The sequence below is a fragment of the Podarcis raffonei genome, chromosome 16, assembly GCF_027172205.1.
Source record: "Podarcis raffonei isolate rPodRaf1 chromosome 16, rPodRaf1.pri, whole genome shotgun sequence".
Classification (NCBI taxonomy): Eukaryota; Metazoa; Chordata; class Lepidosauria; order Squamata; family Lacertidae; genus Podarcis; species Podarcis raffonei.
Window position 1 is genome coordinate 21,451,000 of NC_070617.1, and position 18,779 is coordinate 21,469,778.

Below are 18,779 nucleotides of genomic sequence, written 5' to 3' on the forward strand. Positions count from 1 at the left end.
GGCAGCCCTGTTAGGGAAGCTTTTAATGTTTAATAGGTTATTGTATTTTAGTGTTATGTTGGAAGCCGCCCAGGGTGGCTGGGGAAACCCAGCCAGATGGGCGGGGTATAAATAATAAATTATTATTATTATTATTATTATTATTATTATTATTATTATTATTATCATTATTTCTAGTTTAGAGAAAAGGCGGGGAAGAGGTGGCATGATAGTAGTGTATAAAATGAGGAATAGTAGTGTATAAAATGAGAAATTGGATAGAGGAAGGTTCTTATGCCACAGCACTAGAACTTGTGGGTGTCCAACGAAGTCGAACATTGGAAGAATCAGGACAAATAAAAGACAAACCTCCGGCACATAGTTAAACTATGAAACACAGTAATGGCCGTCATGGCAGTAATGGCCACCAGTGTGGGTGGCTTTCAAAGAGGATTGGACAAATTCATGGAGGAGGGGGCTATTGAGGGCTACAAGGCAGCAATGCTTCTGAATATCAGTCGCTGGAAACTTCAAGAGGAGGGGAGAGAGCTCTTGTGCTCAGGCACTGCTCCTGCAAGTTTCCCACAGGCATTTGGTTGGCCACTGTGAGAACAGGATGCCGGACTAGATGGGCCACTGGCCTGATCCAGCAGGGTCTTATTATGTTCAAAAGAGGACCTCAAGGGCCAACAAGCCCCAGCCTTCTAACGACAAAAAGGGACAACACAAAGGATGCTCATAATTACTTTCGGCCGCTTTTTGGCCAATGCAGGGAACTGTCTTGCATTCTGAGGACAATGTGGAGGGAATGACCCTGCTTCTAAGGGCAACGAAGTCTTTGCTCCAGTGTTGCCAAGTGGAAGAAAGGATGCCCATTGGCACCAGCGGTCCATCCTCTTTCTTGCGCCAGGCTGTGTTGGGACTCCTCCCACTGTGTGGCATCACGTGCCCCAGGTGCATGATGTCACACTCACACTCCAGGCCCCCTCAATGTTGGGCAGAACCCGACACAACTGCTGGTGCTGGAGGTATGGCCTCGGGAGAATCCCGAGAGCCAGAAAGAGAGACTTGGAGAGCCACATTTCACTCTTGGGCTTGAGGTTCTCCATACCTGACATGGGGGGGGACCCCCCAATGTCAAGGAGAAAATGAGGATGCACTCATAGTCCTGGGCCTCGCTGCTGGATGAAGAACTCAAACTCAGATCTCTGTTTCTACCAGATTCTTTAATGCATAGATCTGAGCAACACAAGGTTAATTGCACCAGTAGCTAAGATGTTGATTCAACATGCTACACACACAAACTTCTTCCTTTTGAAGAGAGGGGCAGGCACAAGCCTCTGTGCTGCAAATGGCAGGCATTTCCGCTCTGGGCAGGAAAATGTGCCCTTCTCTGGGAGTGGGCTGGGCCTGTGAGGTTTGAGGGACTGGCCTCAGGATGGTCAGCAGTGGCCCTTTAGGAGGAACCTGTCTAGAAGTGTCCACCATCCCACCATCCCAGGGGCAGGAGACCTCTCTGAACCTTCCCCAGGTTCTAGCCCGTGACTCTCCCAACCGCTGGGCCCCTCGTCAAACTCTGACATTTCCTGAGGCCTCAATTCCGCCCCCTCATCTTGCAGGGACCCTCCTGCAAGGTGTCTAATGCCAGCTTCCTGATCTCTTCCTCCTCCTCCCCCTCCATGACATCTCCACAGAACTCGTGATACCCATTATCCTGAGATGCTCAATTGTCTCCAGTGTTTGTGGGGGCAAGAAACCTTCATTGTATCAGTGCTCTTTGTTCCCTTGTGCTTGACCTGGAAGCTGCTGTCGGTGCAGAATGCTGCAGCATGATTGCTGATAAGAGACCCTCTCAGAGTAGAACATTTGTGCTCAGAGGCTGCCAATTTGCGCCCAGGCCAAGTTCAAGGTGTTACCTTCTGCATGCATAATGCCCTAGGTTTAATCCCCAGCGACATCTCCCAGTAGGGTTGGGAATGTTCCCTGTCTGAATCCATGGAGAGCTGCTGCCAATCAGTATAACAACAACAACAACAACAACAACAACAACAACAACAACAACAACAACAACAACGGAAGAGTTTGGATTTGATATCCTGCTTTATCACTACCCGAAGGCGTCTCAAAGCGGCTAACATTCTCCTTTCCCTTCCTCCCCCACAACAAACACTCTGTGAGGTGAGTGGGGCTGAGAGACTTCAGAGAAGTGTGACTAGCCCAAGGTCACCCAGCAGCTGCATGTGGAGGAGCGGGGAAGCGAACCCGGTTCACCAGATTATGAGTCTACAGCTCTTAACCACTACACCACACTGTAATTTATTACTTATACCCCACCCATCTGGCCAGACCTCCCCAGCCACTCTGGGCGGCTTTCAACAGGATATTAAAAACACAATAAAACCTCAAACATTAAAATCTTCCCTAAACAGGGCTGCCTGCAGAGGTCTTCTAAAAGTCAGATAGATGTTTATTTTCTTGACATCTGATGGGACAGTGTTCCATAGGGAGGGTGCCACTACCGAGAAGGCCCTCTGCCTGGTTCCCTGTAACCTCACTTCTCACAGTGAGGGAACCACCAGATGGCCCTCAGAGCTGGACCTCAGTGTCCGGGTTAGATGATGGGGGTGGAGACAATACTGAGCAAAATGGACCAATGGTCTGATTCAGTATAGGACAGCTTCCAATATTCCTATGAAGACTGGCTTAGAGGGGTCAAGAGGCTCCCTGGATTGCTGATCAGGCTCCCCTGTCTGTGCCTGGCTTTGTTGCCTTGGTATCAGTGGATGTCACAATCTCTGGAGTTTGACCTTTCCCCTCCAGCCAACCAGAAGTCAGGGGATTCTGGAATCTCCTTTGCAGTAACAGACACCTGAAGCCCAGAGACACTGGGAGTCTCTAGGGGCTCCTGCCTTATTCTCCTAGATGCGCTAAGAACAACCTGGGGGTGATCTTACGGTCTGTTCAGACCTCCAAGGGGACACTGCCCCGTCTCAGGTAATTCAAGTTTACAGCCTTTGCTAATCAACCTAAAAAAGCCTCCTGGACTTTAGAAATGAATGTCCTAAACTTGGGACCACCACCACCGAATACCACAAGCATCCCCAATTTTACAGCCTTGCAAACACCCAGCAGCTGGCTGTTCCATGATTCCACCAGGGCTGTGCATAGACGTGATTCCACTGGATTCTGGAAACCCTATGAAAATCTGGTGTTTTCTGAGAATCTGTGCTTTTCGTTTCAGTTTGAGTTTCCAAATCTCAAGGAGATGCACAATCATAGACTTGCAGAATTGGAAGGAGGGACCACAAGGGTCATCTAGTCCAACAACCTTCAATGCAGGAATATTTTGCTCAACGTGGGACTCAAACCCACAACACTAAGAGCTCTTTGACAGTGGGGCGGGCAACCTCAGAAGGTGGTGTAACCTCTTTCGCTGGAAGCTTTTAAGCAGATGTTGTATGGCCATCTCTCAGGGATTCTTTTGCCGTGATTGGACTAGATACCTCTGGGGTCCCTTCCAACTCTACAATTATTTGATCCGATGTCTAACTAATTAAGCAGCATGGTTAGCAGAACCAGAGAAGTTGTTCCGTGGCCATAGAACAAATGGGTGGCCTTCCTTCCCTCATCTCCAGCACCTAGTTGCTTGGTGGAAGTGAGAGAGAGTTGAATTGGAAGCAGGCTGGAAGCTGGAGACAAAGACCTGCTTGCTCTGTGCTGGATCCAAACGTGTAATAAACATAGACACAAGATCTGTTGGAGTATTAATGTTATGAGCCCCCTGCCCCACCCCGCCCCAGCAGCATCTTATGCTCAGGTTGTACAGGTTAAGTACTTAATTCATTCCAGAGATCCGTACTTAACCTGAAACTGTTCTTAACCTGAAGCACCACTTTAGCTAATGGGGCCTCCTGCTGCCGCTGCACCACTGGAGCACAATTTCTGTTCTCATCCTGAAGCAAAGTTCTTAACCGGAAGCACTATTTCTGGGTTAGCGGAGTCTGTAACCTGAAGCGTATGTAACCTGAAGCGTATGTAACCTGAGGTACCACTGTATATAAGTGAAAATAGAACCACATTTCCTAAAGAAACCTCAGTCTCTGCTGACCTTCATTCTAAGCAAACTTAACTCTGAGCATGAGCTGGAATCTCTCACTGCTTGGAGATCTCACTGCTTGGAGATATCTCATAACAGCCAAGTGTTGTTTCATAGGGGAAGCACCGAAACCAAGGAAAACGGGTGACCCGGCCAGTCAGTGGATGGAACATGAACAGAAGAAGAGGCTTTTGGGGAGGGAGGGGTCATGCTATACCCTGTGAACAAAGAGACCATTCTCCCTGGGGACTGGAACAGAAACCACACTTGCTTTATGGATGGGGATGGGGAGTCACAGAGAAAAGGCTGCAGCTCAGTGGGGAAGCATCTGCATTACATGCAGTGGGGTCCCAGGTTCAATGCTCAGAATCTCCTGTCTGAAACCGTGGGGAGCTCCTGCCGGTCAGAGTAGACAATACTGAACTAGATGGATCAGTGGCTTGGCTCCGTATAAGGCAGCTTCCAAAGGAAGGGCCATAGCTTAGTGGTGGAGCAACTGCTTTGCATGTAGAAGCTCCCATCCCCGGCATCTCCAGGTAGAACTAAGACTCCCTGCCTGAAGCCTCTGCCAGTCAGTGTAGACAGCACTGAGCCAGATGGACCAACTCAGGTAAAGCCATCTCCCTGTGTTTCTGTGTTTGTGAATTCTCTCCCTTGCTCCCTTTCATAGTTCACTCTCCCTGCAGAAGCTGCAGCCCTTCATTCTGCTGATCCTACAAAATGCCCCTTATTAGAAGCTTGGAACGTCCCCCTCCCCCAAATCCTGGGAATTGTAGTTGACCCCCTCATAGAGCTACCATTGCCAGCAGCCTTTACAAACTACAGTGGTACCTCAGGTTACATACGCTTCAGGTTACATACGCTTCAGGTTACATACGCTTCAGGTTACAGACTTGGGTTAAGAACTTTGCTTCAGGATGAGAACAGAAATCATGCTCCGGCAGTGCGGCAGCAGCAGGAGGCCCCATTAGCTAAAGTGGTGCTTCAGGTTAAGAACAGTTTTAGGTTAAGAACGGACCTCCGGAACGAATTAAGTACTTAACCCGAGGTACCACTGTACAGTGCCCAGGATTCTTTGGGTGTGAGGGAATTTGCTTTCACCGCCTGCTGTGTACACAGCTATCTGCTGGGGTCAATGTGTTTCCCTGCCCCTCACTCCTAACGCTGCCTCATCATCATTCCAGACCCAGCCTGCCAACCTGGTTTGAACCGGTTCTGGACCATTTGAGTGAAGGGGCCCTTTGTCTGAAGCAGCCACCCCAGACTGTCCCCCCAGCCCCTCCTTCCTCCACCAGCTAGCCTTGTCTGTCTCTCATTTGCTCCTCTTCTTTTGGTATTGGAGTGACTGAAATAGGCTTTCCCCCTTTTGCAACGAACCACACACACCCCTTCCCCGTTTCCCCTCTGGCTGACATCCTTTTAAGCATTGATTCTGCTCCTTTCCCTGAGGTCGGATCTCTGGTTGGAGGAGAGGAAGGGAGATGACCTCAGAGGCGAGGGCAGTGGTTATGGGGAGTGCACCACGCCTCCCATAAGTGGCCAGCACCAAGCCAAGACCACCGGCTTATAAAGTGGGGCCAAGAGAAACCAACGTTCCCCCAATGAGACCAGAGTCGTGAAGATAAGCACAGCACCCAGGCAGCCCACCCCCAGGAGAAGGAGGAGAGCCCCCCTCTGAGTCCACCAGCGGCTTCCTCCAAAACACCACCGCAAGCACCCAGCTCTGCCGTCCAACCGCTTTGCAAGCCAAGCTCCAAAGCCTCTTCTAAGACCCTCGACAAGTAAGTGCGTCTCATCGTCTGGCTGGAGGTCTGCTAGACAGTGTGCATCATGATGTAATGCACACCTTAAGCCTTCAGATAAGCAAGGTATAGGCCGTTTGCACTGCAAATTTGGATCCTTGGGAGAGTTGGAGAATTGAGGTTCAGGTAAAGACGGAAAATTCGCTTGCAAGGAGAGTGTGTTTGTTTATATACTGCCCTATACTCGGAGGTCTTAGCAGTGCTGTAGACGGGAATGTTAAAGCACTGCCTTGGGTTCGATTTGGAGCACAATGGGGCACTAGGGAAAGATGGTTATCCAGTGGAGAGTCAGTGTGGCATAGTGGTTCGAGTGTCTGACTAGGATCTTGGAGACCAGGGTTCAAATTCCGACTTGGCCACGAAGCTCACTGGATGATCTGGGGCCAGTCCCTGCCTCTCAGCCAAATCTACCTCACAGGGTTGTTGTGGGGAAGGGAAGGGGAAAGGGAGCACCATGTACACTGCATCCCTTGAGCTCTTTGGAGAAAAAAGATGGGGTATAAATGCAATAAATTAAAAAAGGTTCCATGTAGGGATGGGGGGGGGGGACAAATTCAATTCAGTTTGCATCCAAAGGCAAACGTGTCTAATTCATTCTTTTTGAAACAATGTGCCAACCAAAAGGCAGCCATCCGTGGAATTTCGTCACTTCTCTGAATATTGTGATGCATCTCCAAATGCACATGCTAAAGTGTGCCTATTAATGCACGTATAGAGGAAAAATATACAAAATGCATTAGATTAGGGGAGATTTATCTGCTGAAAAAGATATATGCACATGAAGTAAAATGGTATACAAATATTTAGATGAAGAGGAAATTAGCACTAAAATGCTGATGAATTTTAAAAGGACTTTTTTAAAAAATGCAAAGTGTGGAGAGCTGAACTTATGACTGGAAAAATGAGAAACCAGGAGGGACAGATTTGCCCATACCTAGATCCAGGTTCAGTCTCTTATCATCTCTGGTTAAAAGGGTCAAGTGATGGGAAAGACCACCTGATGCTGCCAGTCAGAGTGGACAATACTGGGTCAAGAGGAGCAAATCCCCTGACCTGATATAAGGCAACACCCTCTGCCCAGGGCTGTCTTCTCAAGGCTAGAATAACTTCCCAGGATTTCAACCAGACGTGGCTGTGTAAGTCCGTTTCTGAACTAGAGAAGCCATCTGGGAACTCCCAATGATGACTTCAAGCTATGAGAACGGAAGTACCCCTGGGCCGTGTGCTGAAGTTGCCTTGAATTCTTCTCCATCATGGTTGGAATCCTGTGGCCAAATTGCAACCTGGAAAACCGACACGCACAGAGCACCCAGGGAGCTGCATGTGTCTGTAGCCTTTTAAATGTGAAAGACAAACAAAATCCAGTGTCTGGCAGGGAAGGAAGGAAGGGGCTGATCACAGCTCCCCGCTCTCCCCAAGCCTGAACAGCTGTGAAGGGTAGAATGTCAGCTCTCTTAAAGAACTATGCATGTGTGCAAACCCAGCAGTTAAGATAGGAAACTTCAGGCACATCACCCATTAATATAGTATATGGGTCTGAGGTGATATGGGGAGCAGTGGAGAGTCTTCCCCTTACACCCTGCCATTTCCCCACCTCAACCACCCAAAATGAGCTTGGCAGGGACCCCAGAAGGGGAGATGGGCACTGCCAAGGTGAAAGTGAGCAGAACGGGTAGGGAGAAGGGTGCGAAAAAGCAATTCACTAGCAGCAGACTGAGAGTTCAGCTGTCTGTCTGCAGGATTTTACACACTTTCTTTAAATTAAAAGTAAAACCCTATCAAAATTTTGGATGGATTCTGAGACGTATCTAAATTATGCAAATTGATGATATGCACAATGTCCCTTTTGCCATAATCTTCCTCATTCCTACCCTTAAAAGATTTTTCATAAGACGATAAAATAAAGCAGCAGAATTACTGTACTCAGACGTTCAAACATATGTTTTTAGCCATGAGGCCCAGGAACCTGCTTGTTTTCTTTTAAAAAAATAATAATGAAACTTCAGTTTCTAAATTCGCAGCACTAAGAGCCAATCACAAAGAGGGGACAAGGAGTTAAGCAGTGAAACTTCATTGCAGTAGCAGGACAGCCTACCCCATGGGTAGGCAAACTAAGGCCTGTGGGCCGGATCAGGCCCAATTGCCTTCTGGATCTGGCCCACGGAGGGTCCAGGAATTGCCGTGTGGATCGTCAGCATGTGTGTGTTCTTTCCCTCTCCCTCACACGGCAGCGCCGGCGGTGCCTCCTCCCTCCCTCCTCCTGGCTTCTCCCTGCCCTGCCTAGAGGAGGAAGGGGGCTGGGCTTTGTTGGTGCCAGCAGCAACAGCGCTCCAGCGGCCACCATTTTAAGAGCCCCTTCGCGTGCCGCTCATCGTCCCACCACCGCCACCATCCCCTGCGACTTGCTAGACACAGGTAAGCAGCCACCAGGGCTCGTGGTGCTCTTGTATCATCTTTCCCCCCTCCAAAATATAGTCCGGCCCCTCACAAGGGCTGAGGGACAGTGGACCGGCTCCCTGCTGAAAAAGTTTGCTGACCCCAGGAGCCTTACCCCATCAGCAAGCATGACTTGCCTGCACTTTCGGGGGGAAATTCTAGCATAAAGACTAGAAACTTGATTGATTTAAATAGAATGAGACTTGAGATTCTAAGATCACAGCACTAACAGCCTTGGCTGTTTGTGACTGTATCAATGGACTTCAACTACGTAGCCATGAAGAAAGTGTCAAAATGAAGTCTGGAGGAAGTAAAACAGTATCCCCCCCCCCCCATTCTTCCACTGTGCTTATTCTGTGCCTAATCCCCATTCTACCCTCAGCTTTCCGCAATGGCCTCCTCCAAGCCCTTCCATGTGGTCACTCCGCTGCGGGTCAGCCCCCACCTCTCCAAATTGGCTGGTACCAAGGTCTACCTGAAGCTCGAAAACTCCCAACCCACCGGCTCCTTTAAGATACGAGGCATAGGGAACTTCTGCAAAGCGGTAAGGAAAAGAGAAAGCTATATGGGGAAGGCTCGTGGCTCAGTGGCAGAGCAGCTGCCTTGAGTGCAGAAGGTCCCAGGTTCAATCCCCAGCCTGTCCAGGTGGGACTGGCGGCGACCCCTGCCTAAAAACCTAGAGAGCTGCTGCCAGTCAGTGCAGAGTAAACACTGTAGACAGTGTAGACAACAAGCCAGTTCTCTGGCTTACTAGATAGTCCATTCCCATGGAAGACGAAAAAGAATGGCAAAAGTTATCACTGATTTTCTCTACTGCCCTAGGATAGGCTGTAGCTCAGGTTAAGGCAGATTTCTGTGTTCCTATGATGGGAACCTTCTGGTGGGAAGTGATTTTGCACATAACGGATATTGCTTAATCAGCTTAGGGAACTCATTGCCACAAGCTTGAAGCCTCCTCCTCAGTCTGGCTGGTGCCATCTTTTTATTTTATATTTTATTTATTTCTAATTTTTCATTTAGAGCAAATAAACATTTCGGCAATAATTTAACATTTCAAACCCCAACTTCCCTCCCCCTCTTCCTGCAGTTCCATAAATTTATTTTCATCTTTACCTTCACATCCCAATTATCTTAAGTTATTCTTTTCTTCATCTATTTTCATATATGCTTTAGAAACTGAGAGGTTTTTTTTACAGTAATCCTGCTAATGTCTTAATCTGTTTACAATTTGTTTGTAAAAAATTCGATAAACCATTTCTATTCCTTAATAAAAAGTTTGTTGTCTTGATTTCCTATTCTTCCTGTAAGTTTCGCCATTTCTACATAGTCCATTAATTTCTGTAGCCATTCTTCTCTCGTCGGGACTTCTTCTTTCCATTTTTGGGCAAATATCGTTCTTGCAGCTGTTGTTGCATACATAAATAAATTTCCATATTGTTTAGGTACCGGTAACTCTGATCCCATAATCCCTAAAAGGAAAGATTCTGGGTTGGTTTTTGTACAAATGTTATTTAAACATCTTTTTCAGTTCATTATATGTCATTTCCCAGTAAGTTTTAACTTTATAGCATGACCACCACATATGGGAAAAGGTACCTTCTTCCTCCATTCATTTCCAACTTATTTGATTTTGATTTCTACATTTTTGCCAATCCGCTAGGTGTTAAGTACTATCTGTATAATTTTTTCACATAATTTTCTCTTAAAGCATAACATGCTGAAAATTTTTTATCTATATTTCACAATCGTACCCATGCCTCCATTTCTGTGTTACGACCAATATTTATTGCCCAATGTATCATTAAAGATTTCACTTGTTCATCTTTTGTCTCCCATTCCAATAACATCTTATGCAGTTGAGACATCACTTTAACATTACAGTCTCTCTCTCTTGTCCCCCAAATGCCCATTTCATATCTTTTTTTAATACTTCATTCAAATGATGATATTGTATCCATGTTGTTACCATTCCTGATAAATCCTTACTTTCTTTTAATTTGAATTCTCCACCTTCCTCTCTTAACAAATTTCAATAAATTACCCAATTTTCCACCATCTCCTTCTTCTTCACTGCTACGGTTTCCAGTGGCAAAAGCCAAAGTGGTGTTTTTGGCTCCAATTTTTTTTTTATATTTGTCCCATACTCTATACAAAAATTTCCTAATTATATACTTTGTAAATCCTTTATATACTTTCACCTTTTCATACCGCAAATACATGTGCCAGCCAAAATATATTATCATGATCTTCCAAGTCTAAAATATGTGGATTCTTCAGTGACAACCATTCCTTCAACCAGCACAGACAGGAAGCTTCATAATATGATCTCCATGCCTGGCAGGGAAAAACCTCCTCTCTCTTCCACATCTATCAATATTTTATATTTTATTCTCAGTTTTCCCCCCTGGCAAGTTATATTTAGAAATATATTTTTGCCATTTATTGAAACAATCTGTCTTGCTGATCACCAGTATTGACTGAAACAAAAATACCATCCTTGGTAATACATTCATTTTTATGGTTGACACTCTGCCCAACAATGAAAGTGTCGTTCTACCCCATATTTGAAAATTTCTTTTCATATCCTCCCAGGTTTTAAAATAATTATCTTTGTACAAATTTATATTTTTTGCTGTTAACCATACACCTAGGTATTTAAACCCCCCCCCAATCCTTAGGCCAGATATATCTTGTAATGTGTTCTTCCTCTCATCATTCATATTTTTTACCAGGAGCTCAATTTTATCTTTGTTAATTTTAAGACCTGTTACTTCTCTATATTTTTTAAATCTCTTCTAGTGCTTTTGGAATTGTCTCTATTGGTTCTTCTACAGATATCGCTGCATCTTCTGCAAATGTTTTTAATTTATATTGTCTTTGTCCCACCCTTATTCCTTTAATTTCTTGGTTACCTCTTATTCTTTGTGCCAAAACTTCTAAAACTAATATAAATGATAAAGGTGGCAGTGGGCAGCCTTGTCTAGTTCCTTTGTTTATTTTGCAGTTCTCCGTTAACACATTATTTACTCTCAGTTTTGCTGACTGCTCTATATATATTGCCTTACCTCCTTTTATAAAAATGTCTCCATAGCTCATATATTCCAACATAAAGTCCCAGGAGACTTTATCAAATGCTTTCTCTGCATCTAAAAACATTAAGGTTGCTTGCTTTTCATTTCATTTCTAAATATTCAAAACATCTTTGTTTGGGGGAAAGGCTCCTTTTGGGAAGAATCAAATTGGGCACTAAACATGCATGATTCACCCTCCGTCAACTGCCTGACTTAAATGGGGGCTTTAAAAGCTGAGATCTTCATGAAGAACTAACAGATTTATAGCATGCTCGGGGGGATCTTAGGGACCTAGTCAGTGTTGCAAGCAGGATGTTGGACTAGATGGGCCTTTGCTCTGATCTAGCAGAGTTCTTTGGGCATTCTGCAAATGCTCATTATGAGGTCAGGAGGGCAGAATCTGGTCCAGACCTGCCTAGAAAGAACCGTGGGTGGTGGGGTTGTTTTTGCTGTGGGGTTAAGATGGCTTCTGTTCACACATTCCTCTTCTTTTGCTTTCACAGATGGCCGAAAAAGGCAGCAAGGAGTTTGTCTCCGCCTCAGGTAATGTAGTTTTCTATGGACAATGTCAGGGTTCTGCAAGCTAGCTCCAAGTTGGAGAATGGCTAGACGAGACGAGGGATGGAGGAGAACTGCAATTGAGTTTGCATATGAAGGGGAATCTCCAAAATTCGCTTTCACTTTCCAAAATAATACGAGAACAAAACCAGAGCCACCCTCTGGAATTTGCACTTTTCTGAATTTTGCTACGCAGTTCTTAAGGAATGGGCATAAAAATGCATGTATGTGTGTGAGAGAGTTCAAATAATATATACAAAAATGCATTAGGCGAAAGTGCTTTGCAAAAAAAAATATGAAGCCACAATGGCTGTACTCTAGCTCCACAGTTAGAGGCAGTAATGTGCCTGAATTCCAGCTGCTGTAAACCTCAGGTGCGGGGAGGGCTCAATTGCCTGCGCCCTGTTTGTGCGCCCTTTCCCTTTGAGGCATCTGATTGGCCACTGTGAGAACAGGATGCTGGACTGGAAGGGCTACTAGCCCAATTCAGCAGGCTCGTCTCATGTTCTTATGTGTACATTAAGGGGGAAAAATCACACTAAAAGGCTGGTGAATTTTTGCAAGGATTTGAAAAAATGTTTCCACAAGCCAACATGGAAATGCAAAGAACTGAACCCAAGTTTGGAAAAATGAGAGAAACCGAAAGGGACCAATTCGCCCAACCCTACTGTGCCTATACAGATGCCAACAACAGCCTTGGGGACCAAACTACTGGCAGTCTAAATGCAAAAGTAGTGCAGGGAATTATTGGTTCCCCCCCCTATTTTTATTATGTATTTTGTGTTTTTAGATAGTGATTTTATATTGTGAACTGCCCTGAGACCTGTGGGTATAGGGCGGTATACAAATTTACCATATTTTTCACTCTATAAGATGCACCAGACCACAAGATGCACCTAGTTTTTGGAGGAGGAAAACAAGAAAAAAATATTCTGAATCTCAGAAGCCAGAAAAGCAAGAGGGATCACTGTGCAGTGAAAGCAGCGATCCCTCTTGCTGTTCTGGCTTCTGGGATAGCTGCGCAGCCTGCATTCACTCCATAAGATGCAGACACATTTCCCCTTACTTTTTAGGAGGGAAAAAGTGAGTCTTATAGAGCAAAAAATATGGTAATTAACAACAACAACAATATGGTGGCTTAGAGCCTGAGCTGGAAATCAGAAAGTCCCCAGTTTGGATTTCACCTCTCCCACAAGATGACCTTAGGCAGGACACCCTAGATTAAATCCAGAAGTAGTCATACTCCAAGGAAACCTATTGAACTTAATGGACATGACCAACTTCATATTATTATAAATGCAGTTGCTTCGTGTCTCTTTACATTTCTGGTTTTTTGCTCAAACACACATACGCCTTGTACGACTTGGGTGGCTGAGGAATGGGGACAACCCTCATGAGGTCTAGCATCATGTGGTGTCAAATGGCTTTCTTCCAGCTGGGAATGCCGGCCTCGCAACTGCCTACTGCGCCAAACTGTTGGAGATCCCAGCTACCATCTACGTGCCCCGATCCACGCCAGCTTTCACTGTGGAGCGCATGAAAGACGAGGGAGCCACGGTGTGCTTTGGGCAGGTAGGTCTGGGAGGTTATCACAGCAGAAAAAATGTTGGAAGCCTTAAGAAAACCCAACACCAAATCTTTCTTAGAATCCTAGTCCAATAACATGACTTCCTTTCCTCTAGACGCTGGACGAATGCAAGAACATAGCCCAGGAGATGGTAAAGAGAAACTCTGATTGGACCTTTGTGCCTCCCTTCGGTGACCCTCTCATCAGGTATGTGATGTATGAGTGAGTGAGAGCTAGTGGACATCTGTTTTGGAAGATTCGGGATGGATGAAAAAAAAAAGACTTGTTCACACTGTGCTTAAATTATGGAACACCCTCCCTCAGGAAGCAGCAATGGCTGCCAGTATAGATGTCTTAAAAGGGGGATTAGACTTACCGTGTTTTTTGCTCTATAAGACTCGCTTTTTCCCTCCTAAAAAGTAAGGGGAAATGTGTGTGCATCTTATGGAGCGAATGCAGGCTGAGCAGCTATCCCAGAAGCCAGAACAGCAAGAGGGATTGCTGCTTTCACTGCGCAGTGATCCCTCTTGCTGTTCTGGCTTCTGAGATTCAGAATATTTTTTTTCTTGTTTTCCTCCTCCAAAAACTAGGTGCGTCTTGTGGTCTGGTGCGTCTTATAGAGTGAAAAATACGGTACATATACAGTGGTACCTCATTTTTCAAATACCTCCATAGTCGAACGTTTCAGAACTCAAAAGCTGAAAACCCAGAAGCAAATGCCTTGGTTTTCGAACACGCCTCAGAAGTCGAACAAGAAACGCGGCTTCCGTTTTGACTTTTCCGTATTGAGGCTTCTGCTTTCAGTTTTTGGTTTTTGAACGTTTTGGAACTTGAACGGACTTCCAGAATGGATTGCGTTCTAGAACCAAAGTACCACTGAACACTATATAGTTTTGTTACCTTAATTAAATTTTACTGTCATTTCGTTGTTATTGTTTTCCTCTGCTTTCTTTTGGGTTTGTTTTTTTTTTAAAAAGACCTTATTTTCTTCTCTTTTTCACTTGAATTCACTTCCAAACTATCAATAAAATATAAATATGAAACAGTAAAAAATAAAAAAGGGATCAGGCAAATCCACAGAGGAGGAGTCTATCAGTGGCTACTATGCACTCTTCTTCTACAGCCAGAGGCATTAATACAGGAAACCACAGGAGGGAAGAGTTGCTGCTGAGCTCATGTCCTGTTTGTGGCTTTTTCACAGGCATCTGGTTGGCTGCTGTGAGAACAAGATGCTGGACTAAATGGGCCATTGGCTTGATCCAGCAAGCTCTTCTCATCTTATATTATTTACCCTGACATTTGACACTTGAAATGTACCGTATTGGCCTGAATATAAGCTGCACCTTTAAAATTGGAGGGGGGGGGAGAAAGGAAAAATACCTGAATATAAGCCACACCCTTCCTCGCTGCTCCTGGCTGCATACTGGGGGGGAGGGGGGAGGAGCCATGCTGCCTTGATGGCAACCTTTCCCCTTCCTTGCTCTCTCCCTTCCCGGCCTTTGGGGGAGAGGATGGGGGCTTATGCACGGGGCAGGCACTGATTTGCCGCGCTCCTGGTCCTTGTTTGCCCCACGTTCCTGGCTGCATACCGTAAGGTTGCAATTATAAACCACACTTTTTGCAGTTGGAATTTGGGGGGAAAGTGAGGCTTATATTCAGGCCAATATGGTATATTTTCAGAACCCACCTTAGATTTTTGTTGTTGTAATTCAAAGATTTAAACATTGTTTTTAATGTGCTTTATATTGTTGTAACCTGCCCAGGCACCTTAGGGTGAAGGGCAGGTAATAAACTAAAATAATAATTTTTTTAAAATAAGAGAGACACACATCTTTTGTAAATAAGAGGAATATTAAGAAGGGGAAGACAAGAGATAAGAGCTTTTAAAAACAAGAGACAGAAATCTTCCCTTTCTGCCCTCTGCCACTTGGAATGGTGGAGAAATTCAGCTCCATTCAGCTTCGAAACAGTACCAAATTAGCAATTTTGAAGTTATACCTGAACCAAAGTGCGGCCATTTTGGCTACCTGGTGGCCATTTTTTCCCTCCCACAATGCCCCAGAATTTCAACTGGGGCCTGGGGGGCAGGGAGCAGAGAATATGGCAGGGATTTCCTGCAACAAAGGAAAAGACCAGATTTCTCCCCCTCATCAATAAAAATGATGAGAAATTTTGAGTGTGCTCTTCTCTCAGTGCCCCCATCCCCCAGCTCTCTCTTTCCCACCCCTGACATTTGGTTTTGATATTCTGGGTCCCCTCTGCTTTGCAGTGAAGGGCACAAGACCATGGTCACAGAGATGAAGGAGCAGATGGAGTCCAAACCTGGAGTGATAGTTCTCTCTGTCGGAGGGGGCGGCATGCTCTGTGGGGTGATCCAGGGCCTCCGTGAGGTGGGCTGGGATGACGTACCCATCATCGCCATGGAGACCTGGGGAGCTCACAGCTTCCATGCTGCCTTGAAACAAGGGGAGCTGGTGACACTGCCCAAAATTACCAGGTGAGCACATGGCACATTTGGTGGCACTGTGGGTTGAACCCCAGAGCCTAGGGCTTGCCGAGCAGAAAGTCGGCGGTTCGAATCCCCGTGACGGGGTGAGCTCCCATTGCTCGGTCCCTGCTCCTGCCAACCTAGCAGTTTGAAAGTACAAAGTGCAAATAAATAAATAGGTACCGCTCCGACAGAAAGGTAAACAGCATTTCCATGCACTGCTCTGGTTTGTCAGAAGCGGCTTAGTCATGCTAGCCACATGACCCAGAAGCTGTACGCCGGCTCCCTCGGCCAGTAAAGCGAGATGAGCGCCACAACCCCAGAGTCGTCTGCGACTAGACCTAAAGGTCAGGGGTCCCTTTACCTTTTAGGAGGGTAAAAAACTACCCCTTACCTCAGGGCAGGAGCCACTACTGGTAGTGTAACAGCTGATGTGGGCTGGTGCGCATTGGGTCTGGTAGGGCGGAAGACAGGGAGCCCAACAGTAGGGGGCACCATAGCCAATGACAGGCAGAGCCAACCTTCTCCTAGTTTTGTCCCCATCCTCTTCCCTGTGGAGTTTTATAAGCAGCAACGCTGAGACGGAGGAGGAGGCTGATACTCCCTGGGTTGGTTAAAGCAAGCATTACACATTGTCATTACACATTGTTCACCTGAGCCAAATCCAACCAACAAAATCCAGCCCACTGATCTTCCTTTTCCTGTTCTGGGTCCAGCATTGCGACCACGCTTGGGGCAGCTACTGTGGCAGAAGAAGCTTTGAAGCTGGCTCAAGAACACTGCGTCATATCACAGGTCGTCACCGACCCGGAGGCAGTGGCAGGCATTCCGAAGTTTTTGGGTATGTATTCGCAGGACATTCATCCTGTATTAATGCACTAACAGCAAACTCGTTCTCCAAGTCTGGATAGTCAATGCAGTTGAGTCTGTGAACTGTATGAATTGTCTGCTGATTTTGTCTGCTCTGCCTTATACAACAGTGTTTTTGATATGATGGCATTTGTTGACATGTTTGCTAAGGTTTATTGCTGCTGCAAGATTAACCCGGGTGTTGGGAGAAGCGGAATGCAAATAACTAAATTGAATCAAATCCATATGTATTCAGCATTATCCACTCACAAGAGGGGAGGCACCAGCAGGTTTAGATGAATCCCTAGGTTCTCAGAAATACAACATACAACAGGGGGAGATTAGGAGTAACTCCAAAAAACAGCCCACTTAGGACTGAACATGGTCAGTGGGCCTGGAATGTTGGTGGGGTACCTCACAGAACTACAATTCCCAGAATTCCCTTGAAAGAAGGGTTGTTTGTTAAACCACTCTAGGAACTGGGAGGGGGAAAGGGTCTCCTAACAACCCTCAGCACCCTCAACAAACTACAGCTCCCAGGATTCTTTGGAGGAATCAAAGAATTGTAGAGTTGGAAGGGACCACGAGGATCATCTAGTCCAACCCCAATCAATGCAGGAATCTAGCATGGGGTTCAAACCCATGACCCTGAGATTAAGAGTCTCATACTCTATCAATGGAACTATCCCAAGTCATGACTGTTTAAAGGGAACATAGAAATCTAAGAAGAGGCTGCTGGATCAGGCCAAAGGCCCATCTAGTCCAGCATCCTGTTCTCACAGTGGCCAACCATATGCTCCAATGGGAAACTAGAAAGCTGATCCCAAGCCCAAGAGCAGTCTCCTCTTCTGTGACTCCCAGCAACTGGTATTCAGAAGCATTGCTTCCTCTGACCGAGGAGGCAGAGAATAGTCATTGTGGCAAGTAGTCATTGATTTGTTCAATCCTCTTATTTGTCCAATCCTCTTTTGAGGATCAAGTGGTATATTGCACTTCAAACACATGGTGTGAATTATTTCTACTACTGATTATTCGTGCCCTAATGGTGAGAAGGAGAAATAGCTCAGTTGCTTAGAGCATGGTGCTGATAATGCCAAGGTTGCAGGTTCGATTCCCGTAAGGGACAGCTGCATATTCTTGCATTACACAGGGTTGGACCAGATGATCCTCAGGGTCCCTTCCAGCTCTAGGATGCTATGATTCAACATCCAGAGAACTTAAATGACCCTTTTTGCCTGCAGACGCAGAGAAGATCCTGGTGGAGCCAGCGTGCGGGGCAACCTTGGCAGTCATCTACAGCGGGCTGATCAAAACGCTGCAAAAGGAGTGCAAACTCCCCCGTGATCTGGAGTCCATGGTCATCATTGTGTGCGGTGGCAACAACATCACCCTGGAGGAACTGGATCGCCTCAAGGATGACCTGTGCATGAACCATAGAATGAAGGAATATGTGGAGTGCAAGGTTGCCCTGGCAAAATGGAACCATGCAAGCAATTCGGGGACATTCACAGCTTCACTCCAAAAATCCTTGGGGGCGTGTGGTCATTAAAACTCACGGCTGCTTCACACACCCTGCTGTCCCTGAGCTTTGTGTCACCCCCAGGTGGGAGCAGAGGAGTGGGCAGATGGGAAAACTGGGTTGCATAGGCCCTGGTGCCTCGGGATTTGGTTGGACCACACGCAAATATCTGAGAGTGATAGATCCCAGGGCTGGTCATTGCCAGGGGAAGGTGGGAGGGCTTTGGGTTTCTGGGCAGCTGGCTAGTCACCGAACTTTGAGGCTGTGTACGTTTGCTTTTACACTCAAGCGGCAGATAATATTTATGAAATAAATGTGGTAAAATAAATAAATGATCTGGAGGGCCCCAGACCCAAGGGATAGCTCAGCTGGTAGAGCATGACACTTAACCTCATGGTCCATCAGTTTGTGACC

At 46.1% G+C, this 18,779-nt stretch overlaps 2 protein-coding genes across 2 annotated transcripts in view; one reads left to right on the top strand and one right to left on the bottom strand.

The window, feature by feature from the left end:
• Positions 1 to 18,779, bottom strand: part of LOC128404357 (serine dehydratase-like) — a 75,312-nt gene that overhangs the window by 18,746 nt on the left and 37,787 nt on the right. The window lies entirely within an intron of this gene.
• On the top strand, positions 2,826 to 18,416 carry LOC128404360 (L-serine dehydratase/L-threonine deaminase-like). Its single transcript, XM_053369895.1, has 9 exons — positions 2,826 to 2,973; positions 5,525 to 5,856; positions 8,696 to 8,857; positions 11,888 to 11,927; positions 13,378 to 13,514; positions 13,625 to 13,716; positions 15,779 to 16,006; positions 16,714 to 16,838; positions 18,088 to 18,416. Exons 3-9 carry the CDS (start codon positions 8,705 to 8,707, stop codon positions 18,393 to 18,395), a joined length of 1,083 nt encoding a protein of 360 aa, XP_053225870.1. The 5' UTR covers positions 2,826 to 2,973; positions 5,525 to 5,856; positions 8,696 to 8,704; the 3' UTR covers positions 18,396 to 18,416.